At 41.5% G+C, this 25491-nt stretch overlaps 1 protein-coding gene across 8 annotated transcripts in view; it reads left to right on the forward strand.

Moving 5' to 3' along the window:
- LOC309485314 (shisa family member 6) overlaps window positions 1–25491 on the forward strand; it is a 71964-nt gene that overhangs the window by 33647 nt on the left and 12826 nt on the right. For 4 of the 8 annotated variants that reach the window (XM_082152120.1, XM_082152121.1, XM_082152124.1 and 1 more), the window contains exon 5: window positions 20792–20830. The exons of the other annotated variants lie outside the window; for them this stretch is intronic. In XM_082152120.1, coding sequence (XP_082008246.1) covers window positions 20792–20830 — 39 coding nt within the window. The remainder of the gene's footprint in view (window positions 1–20791; window positions 20831–25491) is intronic. 8 annotated transcript variants of the gene reach the window in all.

The raw sequence follows: 25491 nt of genomic DNA on the forward strand, positions 1-25491 counted from the left end.
GCTATACAGAGACATACAGTATTTGAAAAATCTGTGATTCAATATGACAGACAGTAAATGATGGCAATGCAGTAACACTGCCCTCACTTCCCGACGTTACAAACTGAATTATAAATTGTGTCAGTTCATATTGGAGGATGACTTTCTCTCTCTTTCTCTCTCCGTCGGGTGGAAATAAAATGGACACGGATCTCATTGTGTGTGTAGGATCTGCTGAGAGAAACATCTGAGATTAGCAGAAATCATCTACAAACCAGCTGTGCGTTCATGAATACATTAGCAGATGAAAGGCGACGCACAGGAGGAGACATGCGTTACAGCACTGTGTGTTCTGTGTGTGTGAGAGCGTACTCAGTCCTGCTTCTGAAGCGCTGGAGCTCCTATAGACGGATTACATACATCAAGACTTAATGAGCTCCTTCAGATGGAGAGACCGCAGACACACAAGGTGACCTATTTATTGTCGGAGGCGTTAACCTCATCATGCCTGATGTTCCTCAGGAAGCAGAATATAGATAAGAATCTAAATCTCGAGCTCGACTCCTGCGAGGCAAACGCTGCTTTAGGTCTGTGATCTATTATTAATATAAAGCTGAAGAGCGATGCGTTTCTGTACGTTTGCTGGAATACGGTTCGTTCGTTCAAAGATTTCTGATCTATGTCTCCACAATAATGATGGTTGTCTCTGTATATCATTATATCAGCCTCTATTAAATGATGTTTTATAAACAAAGTTCGGGAGGAGCACGTTCAAATAATCAATCCAATCTACTCGTCATCAAACAATTATGTCTACACCCTAATCAGCATGACAAGAAGTATATATATATCCACACTGTCAACTCACCTAATATTCCTTGACAGTTTTCCAGCATCCCTCCACCACCCCGACTCCTCACTCTTGGCTTAATCTTTTACAGCCAGGAATACGGGGGGAGTACTCTGGGTTCGGGCCGAATACCGAGCCCGGAGCCCTCTCCTCGGACAGCACGCCAAATACGCATTTATTCCATCTAACTTATTTGTAAGTGTGAACTAGTGAACTGATTAGAAAATGTGCTATTCATAATCTTTTTTTTTTTTTGATCAGTGTGTTGTCTTTAAACAGAGATCAGCATTAGGTCTGATTTCAGGAAATACAACCAAGTAGTTTGCCTTTTTTATTATCCAGTTATTTAATAATTTTTCAAAAAAATATCTTCACAAGATCTTCACTTATTATAGGCAGCAGCAATTCACACTAAGGGAAAATAGCGATAGATTCTGTTTACACTACGCACAAATAGCAATGTCTTCTTTGCAACAAGTGTTGATTTCAGGTTGTTCGGGTGTTCATGTGTTCAAGTGTTCAGGTGTTCAGGTCTTCATGTGTTCGGGTGTTCAGGTCTTCAGGTGTTCAGGTCTTCGGGTGTTCAGGTGTTCATGTGTTCGGGTGTTCAGGTCTTCAGGTGTTCAGGTCTTCGGGTGTTCGGGTGTTCGGGTGTTCAAGTGTTCAAGTGTTCGGGTGTTCAGGTGTTCAGGTGTTCAAGTGTTCGGGTGTTCAGGTGTTCAGGTGTTCATGTGTTCGGGTGTTCGGGTGTTCAGGTCTTCACATGTTCAGGTCTTCAGGTGTTCAGGTCTTCAGGTCTTCGGGTGTTCGGGTGTTCGGGTGTTCAAGTGTTCAAGTGTTCGGGTGTTCAGGTGTTCAGGTGTTCAAGTGTTCGGGTGTTCGGGTGTTCGGGTGTTCAGGTGTTCATGTGTTCAAGTGTTCAAGTGTTCGGGTGTTCAAGTGTTCGGGTGTTCAGGTCTTCAGGTGTTCAGGTGTTCATGTGTTCATGTGTTCAAGTGTTCAAGTGTTCGGGTGTTCAAGTGTTCGGGTGTTCAAGTGTTCGGGTCTTCAGGTCTTCAGGTCTTCAGGTGTTCGGGTGTTCAGGTATTCAGGTATTCGGGTCTTCGGGTGTATGGGTGTTCATGTGTTCATGTATTCAGGTGTTCAGGTATTTGGGTCTTCAGGTGTTCATGTGTTCAGGTGTTCAGGTATTTGGGTCTTTGGGTGTTCATGTGTTCAGGTATTCAGGTCTTCAGTTGTTCAGGTGTTCAGGTGTTCAGGTATTTGGGTATTCGGGTATTCGGGTGTTCATGTATTCAGGTCTTCAGTTGTTCAGGTGTTCATGTGTTCAGGTATTCAGATATTCAGGTATTCATGTGTTCAGGTATTTGGGTCTTCGGGTGTTCATGTGTTCAGGTATTCAGGTCTTCGGTTGTTCAGGTATTCAGGTGTTCAGGTCTTCAGGTCTTCAGGTGTTCGGGTGTTCGGGTGTTCAGGTATTCAGGTATTCGGGTCTTCGGGTGTATGGGTGTTCATGTGTTCATGTATTCAGGTGTTCAGGTATTTGGGTCTTCGGGTGTTCATGTGTTCAGGTATTTGGGTCTTTGGGTGTTCATGTGTTCAGGTATTCAGGTCTTCAGTTGTTCAGGTGTTCAGGTATTTGGGTATTCGGGTGTTCATGTGTTCAGGTATTCAGGTCTTCAGTTGTTCAGGTGTTCATGTGTTCAGGTATTCAGGTATTCAGGTGTTCAGGTATTTGGGTCTTCGGGTGTTCATGTGTTCAGGTATTCAGGTCTTCGGTTGTTCAGGTATTCAGGTGTTCAGGTATTCAGGTGATCAGGTATTTGGGTCTTCGGGTGTTCATGTGTTCAGGTATTCAGGTCTTTGGTTGATCAGGTATTCAGGTGTTCAGGTGTTCAAGTGTTCAGGTGTTCAGTTATTCAGTGGTGTTCAGGTATTCAGGTCTTCAGATGTTCAGGTATTTGGGTCTTCAGGTGTTCATGTGTTCAGGTATTCAGGTATTCAGGTCTTCAGGTGTTCATGTGTTCAGGTATTCAGGTATTCAGGTGTTCAAGTATTTGGGTCTTCAGGTGTTCAGGTGTTCAAGTGTTCAGGTGTTCAGGTCTTCAGGTGTTCAGGTGTTCAGGTATTCAGTGGTATTCAGGTCTTCAGATGTTCAGGTATTCAGGTATTTGGGTGATCAGATGTTCAGGTCTTCAGGTCTTCAGGTGTTCAGGTCTTCAGGTCTTCAGGTCTTCAGTTGTTCAGGTGTTCATGTGTTCATGTGTTCAAGTATTCAGGTCTTCGGTTGTTCAGGTATTCAGGTATTCAGGTGTTCAGGTATTTGGGTCTTCGGGTGTTCATGTGTTCAGGTATTCAGGTCTTTGGTTGTTCAGGTATTCAGGTGTTCAGGTATTCATGTGTTCAGGTATTCAGGTCTTCGGTTGTTCAGGTATTCAGGTATTCAGGTGTTCAGGTGTTCAGGTGTTCAAGTGTTCAGGTGTTCAGGTGTTCAGGTATTCAGTGGTGTTCAGGTATTCAGGTCTTCAGATGTTCAGGTATTTGGGTCTTCAGGTGTTCATGTGTTCAGGTATTCAGGTATTCAGGTATTCAGGTGTTCATGTGTTCAAGTATTCAGGTCTTCGGTTGTTCAGGTATTCAGGTGTTCAAGTATTTGGGTCTACAGGTGTTCAAGTGATCAGGTGTTCAGGTCTTCAGGTGTTCAGGTATTCAGTGGTGTTCAGGTATTCAGGTCTTCAGATGTTCAGGTATTCAGGTTTTCGGGTGTTCAGATGTTCAGGTCTTCAGGTATTCAGGTGTTCAGGTCTTCAGGTGTTCAGGTATTCAGGTCTTCGGGTGTTCAGGTTTTCAGGTGTTCAGGTGATCACATGTTCAGGTCTTCAGGTCTTCGGGTGTTCGGGTGTTCAGATTTTCAGGTCTTCAGGTATTCAGGTGTTTGGGTATTCGGGTGTTCAGGTGTTCAGATGTTCAGGTCTTCAGGTATTCAGGTATTCGGGTGTTCGGGTATTCGGGTGTTCAGGTGTTCGGGTGTTTGGGTATTCGGGTGTTCAGGTGTTCGGATGTTCACATGTTCAGGTCTTCAGGTGTTCACATGTTCAGGTCGTCAGGTCTTCAGGTGTTCAGGTCTTCAGGTGTTAAGGTATTCAGGTGTTCGGGTATGCGGGTGTTCGGCTGTTCAGATGTTCAGGTCTTCAGGTGTTCAGGTGTTCACATGTTCAGGTCTTCAGGTCTTCAGGTCTTCAGGTGTTAAGGTATTCAGGTGTTCAGGTATGCGGGTGTTCGGGTGTTCGGCTGTTCAGATGTTCAGGTGTTCACATGTTCAGGTCGTCAGGTCTTCAGGTATGCAGGTGTTCGGGTGTTCGGGTGTTCGGCTGTTCAGATGTTCAGGTCTTCAGGTGTTCAGGTCTTCAGGTCTTCAGGTCTTCAGGTGTTCAGGTATTCAGGTGTTCGGGTATTCGGGTGTTCAGGTGTTCAGGTATTCAAGTGTTTGGGTCTTCAGTTGTTCAGGTTGCACATCAGCACGCTTCTTTTTGTTAATGTATTAATACAGATGTTGCAGGAGATTTTCATGTGTTCTGTAAGCGTGGCCTGTGAAACGGGCCGGTTCTGAAGAGCATGTTGTGTAACTCATTGAGCCGCACCGGCAGCACATGTGAGTTCAGACTCCCACTGAGAGCTAATGGATGGAGGGCCCTTTATGTCATTCTCCAGCAGAATAAATGCTTCAGACGGGACACTTACAAAAGCCTAGATCTGGAGTGCAATTAGATGAATCAGCACAATCACTCCTGAGGGAAAGGGTTTAATGCCTTTGAATTTTGATTATCTTATATGTGCAAACAATTATAAGCCTGTGACCTTTGTAAGAATGACAGTGATTTTATATGCTAAGTTAGTTTGTATTTTTTTTTCTCCACCGACAAAAATAATTCAGAGAGAAGCCACGCATCTGGTTTTGTGTGTCATATATGACAGCGTTTTGTGTTCAGTCCGCTCCAGATACAGGTTTTCATTCTCACATATTACACAGATAAGCATATATAAAGCATGTGTAAAAAAGTGATATAAACAGTGAATATTAGCTGCTCAACCAAACAAATTTGAGGAGCAGAACTGAATGTTGTACAAGACAAGAGTGAACCATGGAAGCTCTCAGTCTAATCTGATCTAATCTGCAATATTCATATAAAAATGAAGATTTGGTGATGGCACAAGATAAAAAGACTTAGAGAGCAGATCTGAGGTGATGTCGTAAATCCTGACGGAGCTCCCTGTATGTCTGAGAAAGCTGCATGTGTGTCCGGATCGAGCGGCAACCTTCCAGTCTCTCTCTTGTGAAGCCAACACGCAAGTGACTTAAACTGCAGTTCATCGACTGGCCACTAGAGACCGGCTGCAGAAGAGACTCAATCCCATAAACCCCCATGTTAAAATGCCCAACTTTACAGCAGAAAAAAAACATGTTTACAGTCTGGTGCTAAAAGTGGTTTGGGTCTATATAGTTAATATTGCCCTTCATGAAAACTGTGAGGGGGGAGAATTATTTTATAACTCATCCGTTTAAATTATATTAAGCCTTAAAGTTCTGCATAATTAAGGGTGTGGCCACTTGAGTGACAGGTGGATTGCCGCTAGATGTACTAGCCGTTTGTCTGCTGTCTGTTAGCGTCACGTCACCTCAGCTAATCCCGCCGCTGAACTTGCCATCTCTGCCGTGTTTGTGTTTTTTTTCGGGATTATTTCATACAGTTTAGTAAACGCATTATCCCTTCGCCCACGCTGTTGGATTCCGTCGTCATGGAGTATCGAGAGAATAACCAGCGCTATATTTCAGTTGTTTTCCTCTGTGAACATGCACTCATGGATGTCTGATAGTTTTCAGATTTACAAACGTCTATAGATATAGAGGCTACACTCGTTCTGTGGTACCGTTGCTCTCACGGAACAGATAGACTACATGCTTATTTAACTTTTTAGTGTTCAATAAAAAGTACCGTCAGATGAAATCCTGCAGGTGTCAGTGCTTTCTCCGTCCATGCAATACATCCTTGAATGAGCGCGGATTTCTAGCGAATTTACTTGAACTTTTTAGGTGATATCTATGGTTTGACTCATTTGAGAGGCGGCCAAAATGAACTATTGGCTTTACATCATCAAGTCATCTGTCACTTTAGCGGGAGGTCCTGCGGTCACACACTGGCACAGCACTAGCCACTGTCCTGCCAGTAGCATATAGCATTAGCTGCGTAGCCTGAGCATCTCGATCTCGTCGAGCTAGGGGGTGTGGTTTCAGCAGCAGGCTCCTCAGCTCCGCCCACGTCTCGCCTCTTTGCCCATTTTCGGTAATGTGACGCGCTGCCAAGATGGCGACGGCCGGCTCCGCCCACTTTGGGCTTTAAAAACGCTCTTCAGAAACACTACAGGTGACGCACACTACGCACATATGTTTTTACAGTCTGTGGTCAGGATCCACTGGGAATGTTGCTGCATTCAGTTTGTGTGTGTTCGTATGGCAGAGTGAAAATCGGAATGATCCAGTTTTTATGATCCTAATCTTTTAAGCACATTGATGCTTCCTGATCCGTGATGATCCCTAAGTTCTACAAACTTACATATCACCTTGATCCCGAGGCAATATTCCAACACACATTTTAAAGCTAAACTTGGGTAGAAATTCTGTGAACAAAATGGAGAAGAATGCAGACATCTGAGAGCATCTGTGGGTGTATGTGCAGAGATCACATCCCTCAAGGAGAGAGAGAGAGAGAGAGAGAGAGAGAGAGAGAGAGAGAGAGAGAGAGAGAGAGACAGAGAGAGAGAGAGAGAGAGAAAGAGAGAGAGAGAGAGAGGCAACATTCACTCCATCCACTCCAAAAAACTAGTAATGCTGAATTAAACTTTAAAATTATCGAATATTGTAATATTTTCATTTATATATATATATATTTTTTTTTTTTGCTTGAGAAGGCACAAAAACATGATTGACGTTATAGAATGTTTAAAATGTTTTTAAATCATCGGTTTCAAGTCATCATGAAAGGGAAGTTGTGCTGGTCTTTTCTCCTCTATTGTGTCGTATATCGAGTGAAACGCTTCTGGAACAAGAACAAATGTGGGCGGGGCTTGATTGTGTCCGTGGGGAATTGATTGGATGGTTGTGGTTTGCTATTGGCTGATCTCATGTGAGTGACAGGTTGCCCCGCCCTCATCATCAGAGAAGAGAAGAGATGCTGCAAGAGGAACTTATTCTGATTCGAGATTACCAGGATCATTAATTTAACTCAATCACAGATAAATCTTTCAGAATAAACACTATTATATTCCATTAAAAAAGTCAGTTTTGATTTCATGGTGTCTTTCAGAGATCGACACAGTTCTTCTCATTCTCAGTGAGTTGAATAGAGTTGCGGGTCCTTTTTCACTGGAACATGCGTGTAATGCCTCACGTCTCAGCCTAATCTGATGAGCTTCCTGAGAGTTATTAATATTGAGTCTGGCTCCTCTAAAACCCTCTGGAACGGATCCGGCCTCCCCCCGAGAGCAACAGCTCATCCAGCGTGTGTAATCACAGGCACACACTCCACAATGCTGTCAAACCCTTTCTCTGTTTTTCACACCACTTTGAAGCTCCAGGCCAGATTTATTACGAATAATGACAAAACAGGTGATAATAATGAGAGGAATCAGTAAAGCACATTTAATGAATACAAGAGTCGGAAGAATATGATATTAACCCATGCACTGTCGATTTTATTATCCGCACATTAAGCATAATTCATGATCTGGTTTAAGTGTGGATGCCGAACACGTATCAGGAACTCATCTCCTGGAGACGGAACAGTACAAGTGTAATTATCATTTAGTGTAATTACATTAACCTCCTGATGAACGGCTCACAGCTCGAGATCATGCCGTCTCTCCGCCATCTCTTCATCAGAATCCTCCAGTTTCTCCAAGCCAGATTCTGTTAGAGATACAGCAGTGTAGGCAAGCATGAAAACATTTAATTAAAGCCAGTGAAGTCAGTCACACATGGGTGATCAGGAGCCCGAGGGACAACGGTCTGTTGGAGGATACACAAACTTCCCAGAGAACTTCATTCCAAACACTGGGTAATAATACATGCATCTGTGGTTTAACAATCCGCTGCTGTTTATAACAGTAACAAGACTTCTGTTCATCTTCACCCAATAAATGAAAGTAGTCTAATCTATTCTAATGAAGTTTCTCCATGGAGTTTGAATGAAGCCAATCGAGTTCTAAAGGACGATATTTAACTGGGATCTACTCCCCCTTCCTGAATGTCTTTATTTCTATAGCGCTTTATACAGTACTGACTGTTTCACAGAAGCTTCAGAGTAACAAACAGGAAAATAGTGATCAATGATGCAATGAAGCAGCTTTAAAACGTGTCATAGTTCAGATGAATTACGTTCAATAACTGCGTAAAGTTAAAGGTGCTCTAAGTGATGCAACGCGTTTTTTAGGCCCAAACATTTTTTGTCACATACAGCAAACATCTCCTCACTATCCGCTAGCTGCCTGTCCCCCTGTGAAGCTGTGTGACCATCACCTTCACACACTTGATGTGTGTGAAGCTGATGATGTTGTTCATGATGACGGTGGTAAACGAGGGTTAGTGTTTCTGGTTTCTCCATCTCAATGTGTGAAGATGTTGATGTTGTTCATGATGACGGTGGTAAACGAGGGTTAGTGTTTCTGGTTTCTCCATCTCAGTGTGTGAAGATGTTGATGTTGTTCATGATGACGGTGGTAAACGAGGGTTAGTGTTTCTGGTTTCTCCATCTCAGTGTGTGAAGATGTTGATGTTGTTCATGATGACGGTGGTAAACGAGGGTTAGTGTTTCTGGTTTCTCCATCTCAGTGTGTGAAGATGTTGATGTTGTTCATGATGACGGTGGTAAACGAGGGTTAGTGTTTCTGGTTTCTCCATCTCAATGTGTGAAGATGTTGATGTTGTTCATGATGACGGTGGTAAACGAGGGTTAGTGTTTCTGGTTTCTCCATCTCAGTGTGTGAAGGTGATGATGTTGTTCATGATGACGGTGGTAAACGAGGGTTAGTGTGTCTGGTTTCTCCATCTCAGTGTGTGAAGGTGATGATGTTGTTCATGATGACGGTGGTAAACAAGGGTTAGTGTTTCTGGTTTCTCCATCTCAGTGTGTGAAGATGTTGATGTTGTTCATGATGACGGTGGTAAACGAGGGTTAGTGTTTCTGGTTTCTCCATCTCAGTGTGTGAAGGTGATGATGTTGTTCATGATGACGGTGGTAAACGAGGGTTAGTGTGTCTGGTTTCTCCATCTCAGTGTGTGAAGGTGATGATGTTGTTCATGATGACGGTGGTAAACAAGGGTTAGTGTGTTTGGTTTCTCCATCTCAGTGTGTGAAGGTGTTGACGTTGTTCATGATGACGGTGGTAAACGAGGGTTAGTGTTTCTGGTTTCTCCATCTCAGTGTGTGAAGGTGATGATGTTGTTCATGATGACGGTGGTAAACGAGGGTTAGTGTGTCTGGTTTCTCCATCTCAGTGTGTGAAGGTGTTGATGTTGTTCATGATGACGGTGGTAAACGAGGGTTAGTGTGTCTGGTTTCTCCATCTCAGTGTGTGAAGGTGTTGACGTTGTTCATGATGACGGTGATAAACGACGGTTAGTGTTTCTGGTTTCTCCATCTCAGTGTGTGAAGGTGATGATGTTGTTCATGATGACGGTGGTAAACGAGGGTTAGTGTGTCTGGTTTCTCCATCTCAGTGTGTGAAGGTGATGATGTTGTTCATGATGACGGTGGTAAACAAGGGTTAGTGTGTTTGGTTTCTCCATCTCAGTGTGTGAAGGTGTTGATGTTGTTCATGATGACGGTGGTAAACGAGGGGTTAGTGTGTTTGGTTTCTCCATCTCAGTGTGTGAAGGTGTTGATGTTGTTCATGATGACGGTGGTAAACGAGGGTTAGTGTGTTTGGTTTCTCCATCTCAGTGTGTGAAGGTGTTGATGTTGTTCATGATGACGGTGGTAAACAAGGGTTTGTGTTTCTCCGATGATTATTGCAATCGTGACACTGATCAATATGAGACTTAAAATACACTTGGGGCGAATTTGCCAAACCGTTGCAGGTTTCTGTTTTGAAAAGTGCCACAGTACATCTTATCATTACTTTGCATATTCAGATTTTATTGCTGAAATGAAATATGTTGAAATGTTTTCTTGACAAACTGATGGTGCAAATTTAGTGTAGAAGAACCGAATCAATGTTTAAAATTCAAAATGACTTTCTTAAACACCACCTTCTGTCCTCCTTCTGACTCACAGTCCTCATGAACAATAAACTAGACCATTTAAAGAGTGAAAGCATGTTTATATATCTAACTTTATGAGTCATAATTACAATGAAAGAGTCCAAATGTTGTGCAATTTATTTATTTATTTTTCCTCTTAGAGTAGCTGTTCTATTCATGGCTGTTTAAGCCTTCATTGCCTGAGCTCTATTGTCATGGTTTGGCTGTTTTCATTGTTTTCATTATCTAAATTATTGCTTTAACTTCCTCTGCTGCTTCCTGTCTCATCAGTGACTCTCAGGCTCTTACATAAGGGTTTGTGTGTGTGTGTGTGTGTGTGTGTGTGTGTGTGTGTGTGTGTGTGTGTGTGTGTGTGTGTGTGTGTGCGTGTGCGTGTGCGTGCGCGTGCGTGTGCGTGTGTGTGTGAGTGTGTGTGTATGAGTGTGTGTTAACAGGAACGTAAGGGTGTGTGTAAAAGTGTGTGAGTGTTTCTCAGCAGTTGTTTCTCATCGCACTCATAATCAGTGTGTAAATGAAGAGGCAGCAGCACTGAAAACTTCATTTTCCACATTGTGTAGAATTTAGTCGCTTCCTCTTCATTCCAATCAGAATCTCATTTCAGGCCGATTCAGGAATGTCTGTGTTTTGCCCTGGTTAATACGATGTAATGAGTAATGAGCTCAAACCACACTCACAGCAGCAGAAAACAGGCGATCAGAGCGACTGAAGGAGGGATGGAAGTGTAGAAGTGTAGAAATGTAGAAGTCTAGAAGTCTATAAATGTAGAAGTCTAGAAATGTAGAAGTGTAGAAATGTAGAAGTGTAGAAATGTAGAAGTGTAGAAGTGTAGAAGTCTAGAAGTCTAGAAATGTAGAAGTCTATAAGTCTAGAAATGTAGAAGTGTAGAAATGTAGAAGTGTAGAAGTCTAGAAATGTAGAAGTCTAGAAGTGTAGAAGTGTAGAAGTGTAGAAATGTAGAAATGTAGACGTGTAGAAGTCTAGAAGTCTAGAAGTGTAGAAATGTAGAAGTCTAGAAATGTAGAAGTCTAGAAATGTAGAAGTGTAGAAGTCCAGAAGTCTAGAAGTGTGTAGAAATGTAGAAGTCTAGAAATGTAGAAATGTAGAAATGTAGAAGTGTAGAAATGTAGAAGTGTTGAAATGTAGAAGTGTAGAAGTGTAGAAGTCTAGAAGTCTAGAAGTCTAGAAGTCTAGAAGTGTAGAAGTGTAGAAGTGTAGAAATGTAGAAGTGTAGAAGTGTAGAAGTGTAGAAGTCTAGAAGTCTAGAAGTGTAGAAGTCTAGAAGTCTAGAAGTGTAGAAGTCTAGAAGTCTAGAAGTGTAGAAATGTAGAAGTGTAGAAGTGTAGAAATGTAGAAGTGTAGAAATGTAGAAGTGTAGAAGTGTAGAAGTCTAGAAGTGTAGAAATGTAGAAGTGTAGAAATGTAGAAGTGTAGAAGTCTAGAAGTCTATAAGTGTAGAAATGTAGAAGTGTAGAAATATAGAAGTCTAGAAATGTAGAAGTCTAGAAATGTAGAAGTGTAGAAGTGTAGAAGTCCAGAAGTCTAGAAGTGTGTAGAAGTGTAGAAATGTAGAAGTGTAGAAGTGTAGAAATGTAGAAGTGTAGAAATGTAGAAGTGTAGAAGTCTAGAAGTGTAGAAGTGTAGAAATGTAGAAGTCTAGAAGTGTAGAAATGTAGAAGTGTAGAAGTGTAGAAATGTAGAAGTCTAGAAGTCTAGAAGTCTAGAAGTCTAGAAGTCTAGAAATGTAGAAGTGTAGAAATGTAGAAATGTAGAAGTGTAGAAATGTAGAAGTGTAGAAGTCTAGAAATGTAGAAGTGTAGAAGTCTAGAAGTCTAGAAGTGTGTAGAAGTGTAGAAGTGTAGAAGTCTAGAAATGTAGAAGTCTAGAAATGTAGAAATGTAGAAGTGTAGAAGTCTAGAAGTGTGTAGAAGTGTAGAAGTCTAGAAATGTAGAAGTCTAGAAATGTAGAAGTGTAGAAATGTAGAAGTGTAGAAGTCTAGAAGTGTGTAGAAGTGTAGAAGTGTAGAAGTCTAGAAATGTAGAAGTCTAGAAATGTAGAAGTGTAGAAGTCCAGAAGTCTAGAAGTCTAGAAGTCTAGAAGTGTGTAGAAGTGTAGACATGTAGAAGCCACAAGTGAAAACATCTTCTGCTCGTCTCTTCTGTTCATATAAAGTCCATCTGAGATGAGAAAATTGCTTCTCCTGGTGAATATGTCAAGATTTTAATTTAATTTTCTCTTCTATTATAGAAACAAACTCTTATTCATGAACTCGTTCCTCTCGATGCGACATCTCGTCCCTAAATCTCTGAGACAGATGATAATTAAATTTGTGATTTTGGATTTAAGTTTTTAATGTGGTACATACTCAATATTACACAAAGAAAGAGTTTCTCTCAGTTTCGCTTGACAACAGCTCCCAGATCAGGGAAAAGAGGAACGTCAGGGCATTTTCCTCAGATCAGGGAAAAGAGGAACGTCAGGGTATTTTCCTAAAGCAAAGGCACACTCATATTTCAATGACATGCTCGTCTCATAACTGGTCATGTGTTCGGACAGCTCAGATGTGATGTTCATATGTGATGTTCATATGTCATAGGTTTTCTGATCGAGACGTGCCTTGAGAAGCCGTTTGGTCTTCATTAGACGTACAGCAGGTGTAAATCACAGGAATGACTTTCATGATCAGAAGAAACGTTTCATCCCGCCTCCCACGGCTCTCTCCTCTATAATGAGCAAAGCCTCGGATTCCGGGAATTAAAAACACTTCTGTACATTTGATCGTGGAAAAGCGCTGATCTCACATTATGCTGAGTTTATTTCTCTCTTCCCGTCTTCTCCACTTCTGTCTCTCTGTTTCTGCCGGAGGATTTTTCCCTTCATCACACAAGTCAAGTCGGATCCGCTTTATTTCTATAGATTATAGGAGATGGTGTTTGATGTTCACAGGACAATAATGATAATGATGCAAACAGAGTTCAGTTCTGCTGGAAAGACAATCGTGTCCCTGTTATCTCCGTCACCTACAACACAAGTGCAGGATATTATAACATATTTATTACACGGTTCACGGTAATACCATAGTATTTGTTGAATTTCTTTGAAGTACCATGTAAATATTATGGCACAGTATATGAGGAATCATTGTGTAACATCAGGTTCACAGAAGATGAAGACAAGGATGAGACAACACAAGATTTAAGATAATATTAAGAACAAACAGCCAACACACGTGTGTTGTGAATAACCGACAGGAGTGTGGGTGAAGGAACAACTTTAGAAGAACACAAACGAGGATAATTGATCACACACAGCGGACACATATGAACTAATGATAACGGTAACCAAGGAGACAAACGAGTGGTGGGAATATGAACAAAGACACGTGACTGATGAAAACTAAACACACTGAACATACTGTGACACACTGGTGATAACACAGTACTTTTGGTTTTGGTTTTGTTTTTATAACAAAACTCTGTTATAACAAAAAACTGGTTTTTATAACGTTTTGTTTTTATACGATCTGAAACGCGAGTAACTTTGTGGGTGGGTCTCGGGCGCTGTTGCTATTATACCGGTGGGATAAATGACTCTTGCGCCCGACGCAAATCTAAAATGTGTTGGTCTGAAGTAGCTTCATTACTCATAGGTGTGGTTTGGGCGTAACGTGAAATAAACCAATCAGAGCGTCATCTCACATTCCCTTTAAGAGCAGGAGTGCTTGTTCCATGGCGGTTTGCTATTATAACGGCGGATTTGCCAGACGCACGCCAGGAGCGGTTCACAGCCGAGGAGAGCGACGTTCTCGTCAGGGCCGTAAAACACAGAGAAGTGATATTGAGGATGGAGAAACACACACAAATTAGCTTCGGTTAAACAGGCGTATGATAATTTGGGTAAATGTGTAAGCTAAATTTATGCCTATTCTTCCACTTCTTCATGGACATAACAATGATTTCCCTCGTGTGGAATATTTTTCCTTTTAACCCCCTGAGGTCGGCTGTATCGCCGGCGATACCAGCTCGCTTTTTTTTTATCAGTGTAAAAGAAACTCATAAATACTCTGTTGACTTTGATTTTCCATAGGAGTTTCATACATCAATCGATTCTGTTAAATGTGTATTATTTTTGTGTATACTCACAATAAAAACAAAGTGTTGTGCTTTTTGCCAAATAAAGAAAAATAAACACGAAGCGAGTTCTGCCTTCTCTCTGCCAGTGAAGTCCATTCTGAAACGCGTCCGAAAATGAACAATAACTCAGCGAATACTCAGTCAAACAGACATACAGACAGACAGGCATGAAGCTTGAATTCTCTTCTTTTAAATGAAGTAATTTATATAAAAAACAAATATTCTCATCTTGTGAAATCTGTATTAAAAGAGAGCGATTCCAGTCGAGCTTATCTCAGCTCATTACGTTATAATCGGCCCCGCCCACGGAGAGCGCACGCTATTCAAACGCAAATGGCTGAGGCAATCCTGTGAACGCCCCCATCAGCTCGAGAAAACACACAAGTTTATTTAGATCATTACTTGTTTACACCGTCTTGCAGCGCTGTGAGGAATAATACTAATGGAAAATGTCCCTCAGAAGTGCGGGTATATCGAGGAGCGAGCTGAGGAATACTAGTAAGTTTTTTCCTTCTCACGTGAATTTCTTCACGTGGGTTTCTGTTTATGAATGAATAAACGGCAGAGATGCGCGCTGTTTACCACAGCTGGCAAAGACAGTTTAAATTTAAATCGCGTGTGTGAATGAATGATGATGTTTTAGCAAACTGCATTGCTATACTGAGATGAGTAAAAATCGACTGAATGTTTAAATAAAATGTAGGCTATTTGTATAAGCAACGTATTAAACTGCAAATTAACAATATGCCCTAATATTTCATGAAAACAACGTTACAGTCAGACGAAATATGAAAGACAACATTTTGTTTAGTAGATTTGGGTACAGTTTTTACTGTAGAATATACTGCCACATCAAATAAGCTTTTGTTTAGCAATTTCTATATATAAAATACTATTTTTGTCAAAAATAAAGTCATCAACTAAGATGTTAGCTGTTCCAATGTTGGCTATATTCAAACTAATGAATACATAGATAAAATGTAGGCCTATAATCATTTTTTTTTTTTTTACAAAGAAAGAGTACACTTGAAATATTGTTGAAATTGTAATTATTGTTGTAATTGTAACCGTTTTAATAAAATAGCAAAACATATTTACAAGATAGATGTAAGCAAAATCTTAAATGGTCAATATAAGTCTTCTTCTAAATATATCTTTTGTCCTTGCATTGTGGCTCAGTCAGTGTCACACCTGAGTGAATGGCTCATCATTATGCAGAGTGGGTGGGACATTGTATTCTAAGGTGTAAACCACTCCTCGTTCACGCCCCCCTCGCATATTGGCTTTCCAAGCAAAACCTGTTTTACATCAATTTAAATCAATGTATGGTTTTATGTGAACGATGAAGCAAGACTATTTTCACATAATTTTGAAGAAAAAACTATAGGCGACGACATCCATTAGTCAAAAGTCTTATTGCCACATCTTTAGTATGTGTTTTGTGGCCTTATTTCAAAAACTTTAATTTTTAGTTTTTTCGATAACCACGCATAAACATTATTCTCTCAAAAATGAAAACATGTACATACATGTGGCTCACATATTATTGTAGTCCTGTTTGTGCTATATAGAGTGAATTTACACCTTTGCCATTAATATGTTTATAAGCAACTGAAAAAAGCACAAATGTCAGAGCATGTCAGAACACCCCCAGGGCCCAAAAAACCGCTCAGACTCCAGAGGGTTAATAATGTATGGTTTTCTAAAAATGAGAACTGCTGCGTCTGTGTAGATGAGAGAAGCAAAGTGTGTGTGTGTTTTGCACACGCTACATTATGGCCAAGCATGGGCCCTTAAAATAGCCTCTGAATAACATGTGCAACGCGCCACTGACTTTAGACGAGGTTTCTCCTGGTCAGTGGCGGAATTGTTTTCTGAAACTGCAGAATAGCACCAGGGAACGTTTGCGCCGGAACACGCCTCCTCTTTTCGCTGAACCGCCCCCGGGAGCGCAAGTTCATTCCCTAATTTACCGGCGTGTGTCTGTGGAGGGAAACGTCCGCTGTGCGTCGGGTGCAGAATAGGAATGATACATGCGTCGCTGTACAAAGTCAATTGCGCTGGGTGCAAGATAGGGCCCATAGTTCCTAATGATGTACTCATCTACAGTTATTATTATTATTGCATTTATTCTTGGATTTATGTTGGTTATACTTTAATTCCGATGGTAAACTTTAGTCATTCTACTAACTGTGACTGTGCAGCTGCATGTCGGTTCGGGAATAAGTAACTTACAGTCAGTAGAATTAACTTTATGTTTGATTATTATGTCTTTTTTTAATTATTGATTTAGTATTGTAATAATGGTTTTATTTATTTTAATTTTTATTTACACTATTTTCCATGTTCTATGTAATACGCTGATGAGATTTGGGGGAACATTTGGATTTGGCAAAGCAAAGGCTTGAGACAAAAATCCTTAATTTTGAGAGAATTTCAGGCCCTATTCATGGAAAGTAGCTTCAATCTCCATATATTTTCATTCAGAATACAGATGAACGAGGCAAGTTTGCTGGTGAAGCGTTTCTTTCAGATCGTCACACTCTCTTGACATGCACATATTCATTAAAAAAGGGAAAACATTTCTGCAAACAAAATCTACATACTGTAGTTCATATATCAGATCTGCTCTAGACTCAGAATACATCAGCAAACGAGCCCAATTAAAGAGCTGGGGCCCTATTTTAACGATCTGAAACGCAAGTGTCAAGCGCAAAGCACAAGTAACTTTGTGGGCGGGTCTCGGCGCTGTTGCTATTTTCCCGTCGGGATAAATGACTCTTGCGCCAGGCGCAAATCTAAAATGGGTTGGTCTGAAGTAGCTTCATTATTCATAGGTGTGGTTTGGGCGTAACGTGAAATAAACCAATCAGAGCGTCATCTCACATTCCCTTTAAGAGCAGACGCGCTTTTTCCATAGCGGATTGCTATTGTAACGGCGGATTTGCCAGGCGCGCGCCAGGAGCGGTTCACAGCCAAGGAGAGCAACGCTCTCGTCACGGCCGTAAAAGAGAGAAGTTTGAAATGGAGAAACCCACCCAAATTAACTTCGGTTAAACAGGCGTATGATAATTTGGGTAAATGTGTAAGCTAGATGTATGTTTTATAATAAATTGTCTGTCTATCTATCTATCTATCTATCTATCTATCTATCTATCTATCTATCTATCTATCGTAATAATGTATGATTTGCAAAAATGAAAACTGCTGCTTCTGGAGAGAATCAAAGTGTGTGTTGTCCTTAAAATAGGATATGAATAACATGCGCAACGCGCCACTGACTTTAAACTATTTTTTCCTGGTTAGTGGCGCAATTGTTTTCTAAACCTGCAAAATAGCACCAGGGAACGTTTGCGCCAGAACACGCCTCCTCTTTGCGCTGAACCGCCCCCGGGAGCGCAAGTGTATTTCCTAACTTACCGAGGTGCTTCTGTGGAGGGAAAAGTCCGCTTTGTGCGGGTGCAAAATAGGAATGATACATGCGTCGGTGCACAAAGTCACTTGCGCTGGGTGCGAGATAGCGCCCCTGGTGTTCATTATGCAGACGGATCAGGCCAGATTCACGCTGAGCTTTCCTGACCACACGGAATCATCACAACACAAGCTCCTGTATAATTCCTGAAGGCTGGAGACTCGATCCGCTGTCTAGAAGCCGGCTGTAGTTCTCTTCATCCTCGTGTCCAGTCAAACGCTGGCTTACCTGATGACAAATAAACCACTTAAAACTGCAAATCACACGGACAGCTTCTCCTCCACTCCACACTGAGGCCCGGATATACCGATCGATTTGATTAGTTAATATGTTAATGGCAGTGTGTGTCTGCGCTGCCGGGATCTTCAATTAATGCGAGTTATTACTCCACCCGAGTGCCTATCACAGCAAGTGTTGGTTTTAGATGCTTAAGACGGCGACGCAGAGACAAAGAAAGCTCATAAATAACAAGCTGTGCTTCTTTAACTGGCTTTGGTCACTGATGCATGTGTTCGTTCACTGGTGTTTGCATCCTCAGAGAGCCGTGATTGTGCAGGTTTTACTTTTTTAATGGTGATAAAGTCACTCCAGTCATGTTATTCTCGAACAATTCTCTCCTTCAGGGTAAACAGGCTTTTTACGTCAGCATGTTTTCTTAAGTGACTATCCAAGGGAAAATCCTTGAACTCTCAAAACTGGGTTCAGAATCTGCTCTTCTGTGCTTATAAAGCACAAAGAATCAGAAATGATCAGAATATTCCAATGATCAGTGAAAAACAAAAAAAAACAAAAAAAATACAACTGTAATTTCCAAGCCATGGAAAGCAATAACATTTGAATATTTATGTGAATTGTTTCAGATCTCTGCCTTGTAAACACCGCCTAATTACTGTCATTAACATATAACAGAGCACCAGTCAACGTCCAAATCCTTTGTTTGAGGGAAGATGGTAAAGCCACGTTGGCCAAAAGAATCCAGCATAACTGCGTCTCCAGTTTGACCTCATTGAAATGAACAGCAGAGCTCTTGTAGACCTGTTTACTCATGCTCACAATCTAAATGAGAATCTCTGTGAACACGGACTGCTGTGCTGGAGTGAGTGTGAGTGTGTTCGTGACGCTCGTCTCTCTGACAGCGTCTCAATCTCAAACGTGTCAGACAGATCTCAGCTGAAGGGGGCCTTACGGGTCTCTTTAATACAACTATAAAAACTGTTAAAATCCCCAAACCTGACTATGTTTGGACACACATAAGCAGAGCTACAGGAGCATCAGTGTTACGGCCAGATCGTTTTAAGCCGCAACATAAAAGAGGGATTAAAAACCAATGTACAATGAACACATATTCATCAAGGGTCACTGTGGCCCAAAGTCGCAGTACCTCTTAAAGTGGTCCGCACCGAAGAAAACACGCTCAGCAATCGCTTCTTCCCGTTCGATGAGATCGAGACAGAAGCTTTTCTGGCCATTGATGATGACATCATCATGTTGACCTCAGGTGACCTGCAGTTTATGGCGTGAGGGGGGGTGGGGGGACTCCAAACTCACAGTCTGCCACCAGTGGGTAAGGAGAACACCCAGGGTCGTAACACTCAGTCGCTAGGACAGCTTTCCTGTTATACACCATATTTGCAATGCAGAAGTATGGCCGAGTCTCCATTCTTATGATGAAAATAAGTTTGGGATTGTGGCTGTGCTCAACAAATCTGGTTTGCATCTTCCCAGTTCCATTAATAAAAATGGACAAAAGGCCCCAAAATGATACAGGAGCAGTTAAAGCAGCAGTATTAAAGCATCAAACATGACAAGAAAACATGTCATCTACATGACAAGAAAAACACAACGAAGAAAGGGATTCATAATTTTCTCTTGCATTATCACCAGAATGAGCCTCATATGACGACCAATGCAGAAGGTCAGTGAAAGTGAGCAGAAGATGATGGGTGAAAAAGCTGATATGTGATCAGTATTGTGGATGAAAGCGGCACATTACGGTTTGCATCTTTTCATCTTCTTGCTTTCGAGGAGCTTCTCTCTCGCTGTCTCTCGACAGTGACGGTGTTGGTGAAGCTCAAAGCTGTGAAAGAACTCACAAGGTCTTGGATTTAACATATATTAAGTGTAGCGTCAGTTCTGGCAGGTCAAGCTCTCATCAGCTGATCCACGTCTACCTATTGGAATACAACGCCTATCACTGTATTCATATCTCTCGTTTCTCATGAGATAATAACCCGCCTCCCTCCCCAGCTCCACCTCTAGTCCAGTCAGGATTTGTCATTTTAATTCCCCCTGAATCAGACTTAAAATTCTCTAATTATGTCGTATATTAAAATGAATTAATGATATCTGCAATACACTCATGTTGGTTGTGTTCTGTTTACCCTGAGTGGGGTTATCGCTGCTCTCCTGCTCTTATATATGCATATATGCTAGGCTTCAGTTCTCGCCCAGAACAGAACCATACCGCCAATGCTAACTGTATGTTTACTGTATGCTAACTGTCAGTCGTATTTGACGATAGTGGTCCTGGCAGAAGATCAGTAATGTTGTGGCCGGATGCGGATAACAGAAAGTCAGAAATTGAATTTCTCCACCTCAGATTTGATGTGTCTGACAGTGAATACTGAAGTCAGCGACGATCCTGCCTCTCAGAAATGAAAACCGAACAAAGAGACGGAGAACAATAACAACATCTCACTCATAAACGACATGCTTTGTATGTGTTGATTTCGGGTAAAAATGTGTGTCCAAAGCGAATGATGTTTGTTACGAATGCACAGTTATTTCTTACTTTTGTTTCCCCCAAAGTTATTCAATGTTATTCATGTTCACAGCAATAATTGCAGCGCGTTTGGAAAGGCATTCATCCGGGTGACGTGTTTCTTTCTCTTGCAAAACGGCGTGATGATTCACCCTGTCCTAATGCGTTCGGGCTAAAGCCACAGAACTCGAACTCGGACAGGAATCTGACTATATTGTGTATGGATGGCAGCTGTGATGACGGCTCACTCACTGTGTTCCTCTGCCTGGTTGTGTCTTCCAGGGGAGAAGCAATGGCCGGTTCGCTCTCAGAGTCACCATGGTAGGAACGCTGCTTGTGTGTGGTTGAGTGTGTTTCTTCCCTCGGCCTCTGCCTGTGTTCGTGCTGGATGTGTGTGTGTGTGTGTGTGTGTGTGTGTGTGTGTCTGTGTAAGTCATGTAGCTCTGTGGACGATGGTTGATTAGATGCTTTCTTGCATTCTTTTCCTGCTTCTCCTGCATCCCTGTAGTGTCTTTGTTCCTCTGGATTCCCTGTTCCTCCAGTGCCTTCGCAGGACAGAGGAGCACACATGCTAGCGCAGGGATAAAGACAGTTTTGAATGATGTTACTTCTTATTAATTAAAGAAGACATCAGAAAAATCTGTGCTTATCTCTGCGGGCGACGTGATGATGCTCCTCGCAAAAGAAGATCTTCTGCCGGCCTCCCCGAACCTGGTATGTGCGAGCCAACACGGGTGTTTTTTCTGTCTTTGTACATGTTTTCTTTGTGTTGTTTTTCTTGTGAGGTACATTTATGAGAAGAAAACCCTAATAAAACACATTTGAAATGCTCCAGGTCTCCAGCATGCTGTTTAGTATGGAGCGAACGTGTCTGGGTCAGTGTCCATGAAATTACTGGAGTGTCTGTGATATTGCTAAATGATCCAGTGCTTTTCCATCTTATCCCCAGAGAGAAGTTGCATAGTCTCTCTATCAGTGTGTATTTGTCAGTGCATGCACGGCTCTTTAAAAGCAAATATGCAACGTTTATTTTTGCATGGAGAGCCGAAGGTTACCCTGCCTCGAAATCCTCCAGTTAAAGATAAAGAGCTCTGCTGAAGCTGACACACACTGCATTACGTGCTCTAACCCTAGGATGCGGTGGGGAACCGCATTCTCATACATGTAGAACTACTGTGACATTTCACAATTAAATGTTAACCGTTTTTGTCAGTGTTTAAATGCCAGACCCCAGTGGATTTCCGGCTCTGCCTTTGTCAAAAACAGGAGAAGGGCAAGCCATTGGTCCATCTAGACCAGGCGTTTCAATTAAAGTTCCAAGGTCTCCATATCTCCTTCCCAGCTCCGGACAATACTTTTTTGGAGCAATTCTACATATCCACCGGGGCAGACGCTTTACTTTGTAAAAGAAAGAAAAAACCCTAAACAATCAAAACAGTCATCAGAGATGAGAATCTTGAGCCGAAACACTGATGTCTAAGAGTTTCTGCCAAAAAATGACCTAAAAAAGTAAATATTTCTCCCAACTGGATATGAATATAAAAAGGTTATATCTGATGTTTTAACAGGCTATTTTTTATTTTACATTTAGACATCTTTGTGTATGGCACTGTAGTGGATTTTTCCCTAAACCTGACTATCTAGTGTCTGCAAATAAATCTGGCGTCTTCCAATCGACACTTAATAACCTTTATACTCTAGCTCTTGCGTCTTCAGTCGACAACTGGCCGAGTTTCTAACTAACTTGCTTCCCTAAACTGACCTGCTGCGCAGCAGTAATAAACAGACAAACAGACCGTAGCAAATGTCCTTTAAATGCTTTAATCACGGCCAGGAGATCTTCCCGAGCAGTTCTCAGAGAAACTCTCCTAAGAAGCAAGGCCAGAGGATCTCAGACAAATTCCATTGAGAATCCCACCAGAAAACACAGATACAACCGTTTTTATAGAATCGAGAAAACAAATAAGACTAACATGTTCAAAAGCCCCAACCTTTTTCCTCTGTCACTGGCACAAGCAAACTCTGTTTTAATGATGACTTAATTAGTTAATCACAAGATTCTTACAGACTGTCTAGTTTCATTTCCCAAACTATGTTATTTATACACACACACACACGCACACACTCAAAGTTTTCCATTGGTTTCGTACAGAACATCCTGTTCAAATGTTAGATGTTAAATAAGGTTAGATGTTAGAAACATGGTTAGTTTAATAGAAAGTTTAAAATTTCTACGACAGCACATAAAAGCCGTATGACTGAGAACCACTCTGCAGGTTTACCTGCACCAAATTTATATTTTGCTCAAAGTAATAAACTACTAAAAACAAACAATGTACATAATCTAATAATCAAAACTCTCATCATGAGGAGAAAACAAAGTTAACTAGAAATTTTTACGTTTTTTGGTCTTCCCTTGCCATCTCTAAATCATTTTCCAAATTCTAACATTGTTTATTATGAAATGCTCTTCATATGCTGAGTAATAATGCTAAATGTATGGAAAAAAACATCTAAAGATGCCAAACATTACCCTGGTCACAAACCTGGTTTAGTTAGACCGTCAGGATCATCTATATGACAGATTAGAGTAACTGTATTTGCTGCATTCTCATTTTCTGCATTGTTTTTGCGCAAGTATCTATTTTGCTGCTCACGTAATTCTGCTAAATAACCGCGTTGTCTGCAGCTCTTAATGCGGCGCTTTACGAGAGAGAGAGAGAGAGAGAGAGAGAGAGAGAGAGAGAGAAGCAACACACACGGGCATGAAGCACTTTTAGCTCTAGATAAAACATTATAGATGTAGCTCTGAAAGATCATTATCATAAACAGCCCTGAGTGCCTGTGATGTAAACCGCTCCGCTGTCTTGACGTGCTGCTCACTGTAATCTGTAGAAACGGTAAAATGGCGCAATTATGTCCCGCCGTTTGAATAACACTGATCTAGACTACATCATCAGTGTCCTCCTGAACAGCTCTGGGAGGAAACGTGACGCTCTCGACGCGTCTCCATCCCTTCGGCCCTTCATTAGTCCGAGCATCTTCCCGATCGGCTCCTCCAGACTGAGCTTCATCAGGGACGATCACGTGAAGCCGGATATTTTAACAAAGGAACTCAAGCAAGCAGATGTCTTTGTCTTTGCTTGCTGACCTGAGGTTTGTCGGGATGTGTTGATGGAGGAGTGGGAAGCGTGTTGTGTATTCCCGACAGCGCTGGATGAGATGAGAGGGAACGAGCACTAGCGGCCACACAGCTGCTCACGCACATGTTCTCGTATCGCCTTCTTCACTCGCTCTCTGCAATACTTCTTTTGCTTTGATGATGTCCAACGATTAGAGGACATGATAACAAATTAACTTTTTATTCCAGGATTCAGCTATATCGGGATAATTTAATATCACATCTCATGAGACGTATTATATTCCTGCTTATTTTATCAACAGATGTATTAATCTGCTTTTGCTCTAATCCTGGAGTCTGGAGATGAAGTGTGCCCACTGAGTTCTGCTGTAGACGCGATGACAACAGATGAGGTGGATACATTTCATTCTCTCGAGGAAAGGGAAGAGAAATGTCAAACTACTGAATCATTGCTTGGCCATCTGGACATTACTATGCAAACTGGGATGAGTGTTGTTATATGAGATGTGAAACAGGAGTGTGTGCAAAGTGAAGATTCATCAGCTGTAGGCACTGGCGTCGGTTCGCTGGTTCGCTTTCAAAAGGCCAAATCAACAACATTTGTGGTGTCTGATTCATACAAAGTAAATTTCATCAGCAAGCAGGGAGGATATTAAAAGTGATGCACAGCTTATGACTTCTGAAAGCGACCGCACTGCTGTTAATGTCACCGAGTCGCTCAAGATAACAATAATTCTCTGAAATCATCAGCTTTTAAGCCGGGGTATCATGGGTTATTTTATATTCTCATAACCCAGACAAAGCAACCTGCCGTCTAGTTCAGAAACAAAAACTTCAAAGATACACTTTCACCTAATTGAGTTTGATGTCAATGAAGACCTCAGAGCTTTTGAGTTTCTTCATTAGCCTCGTCTTGTTAACTAACTGACCTGAGACTGGGACCGAGCGAGGCCAGATCGGCTCGAGAGCGACGGGACGCTGGAGTGTGACCGGCTCAGACCTCCAGACTTCAACTTAACGCCTTCTCAAAAGAAACGAATTGGTCCCCAGATTAAAGCAGGATCATTGAACTGGACGAGCTTCTTATTAATTAGGACTCAGGACTCTGGCTCTTATCAGCGCCGCTGTGAATGTTCTGGACCCGAGACGTTCCCGGACACGTCGGCCTCCTAAGCGCTCCTTAACTTTTTACTTCGTCAGTTTTAATTTAATTAGTCAGTTTTAGTAGTTGTAGAGAGTTCATCATCCCAGGATCCTTCTGCTTTTACTCTCGCGTGTTTCTGCTGGACATAAAGAGGAACATGTACAGTATATTACAGCATAATCATGGTTTTCAGCCGGTGTCCGTATAACTCTTGCAGGAGCTCATGAACAAATACACCACCGTTCAAAAGTTTGGAGATTTGTAAGATTTATCTAAAATGCTTTTATTCAGCAGAGACACGTTAAATGGATCAAAAGTAAAGACATTCATACAATTTCAAAGAAATGCTGTTCTATTGAACTTTCTATTCATCAAAGAATCCTGCAATAAGAAATGTATGACGGTTTCCACAGAAAATCTGAAGCAGAACGACTATTATTATTAAATTATGAAATATTTTCTACAAACATATCTAAATCTGGTACTTTAATGATGTTTTATGTTATGACTGAACATTATAGTAAAGTGTTCTTACTGTAGTTTAACTGTGAAGGGTTAGGGTTACTCCATCAGTGCTGTAGATACAGGTACAGTAACAGAGAGACGTAGTTTTTGGGTCTCAGCAGCAATTGACTCCATTCTTTCGAAACAGGGGTCTTCACGCATCTCAGCTCCATGACAGATGTAAATCGATGT

The sequence above is a fragment of the Leuciscus leuciscus genome, assembly GCF_965113295.1.
Source record: "Leuciscus leuciscus genome assembly, chromosome: 21".
NCBI classification, from domain to species: Eukaryota; Metazoa; Chordata; class Actinopteri; order Cypriniformes; family Leuciscidae; genus Leuciscus; species Leuciscus leuciscus.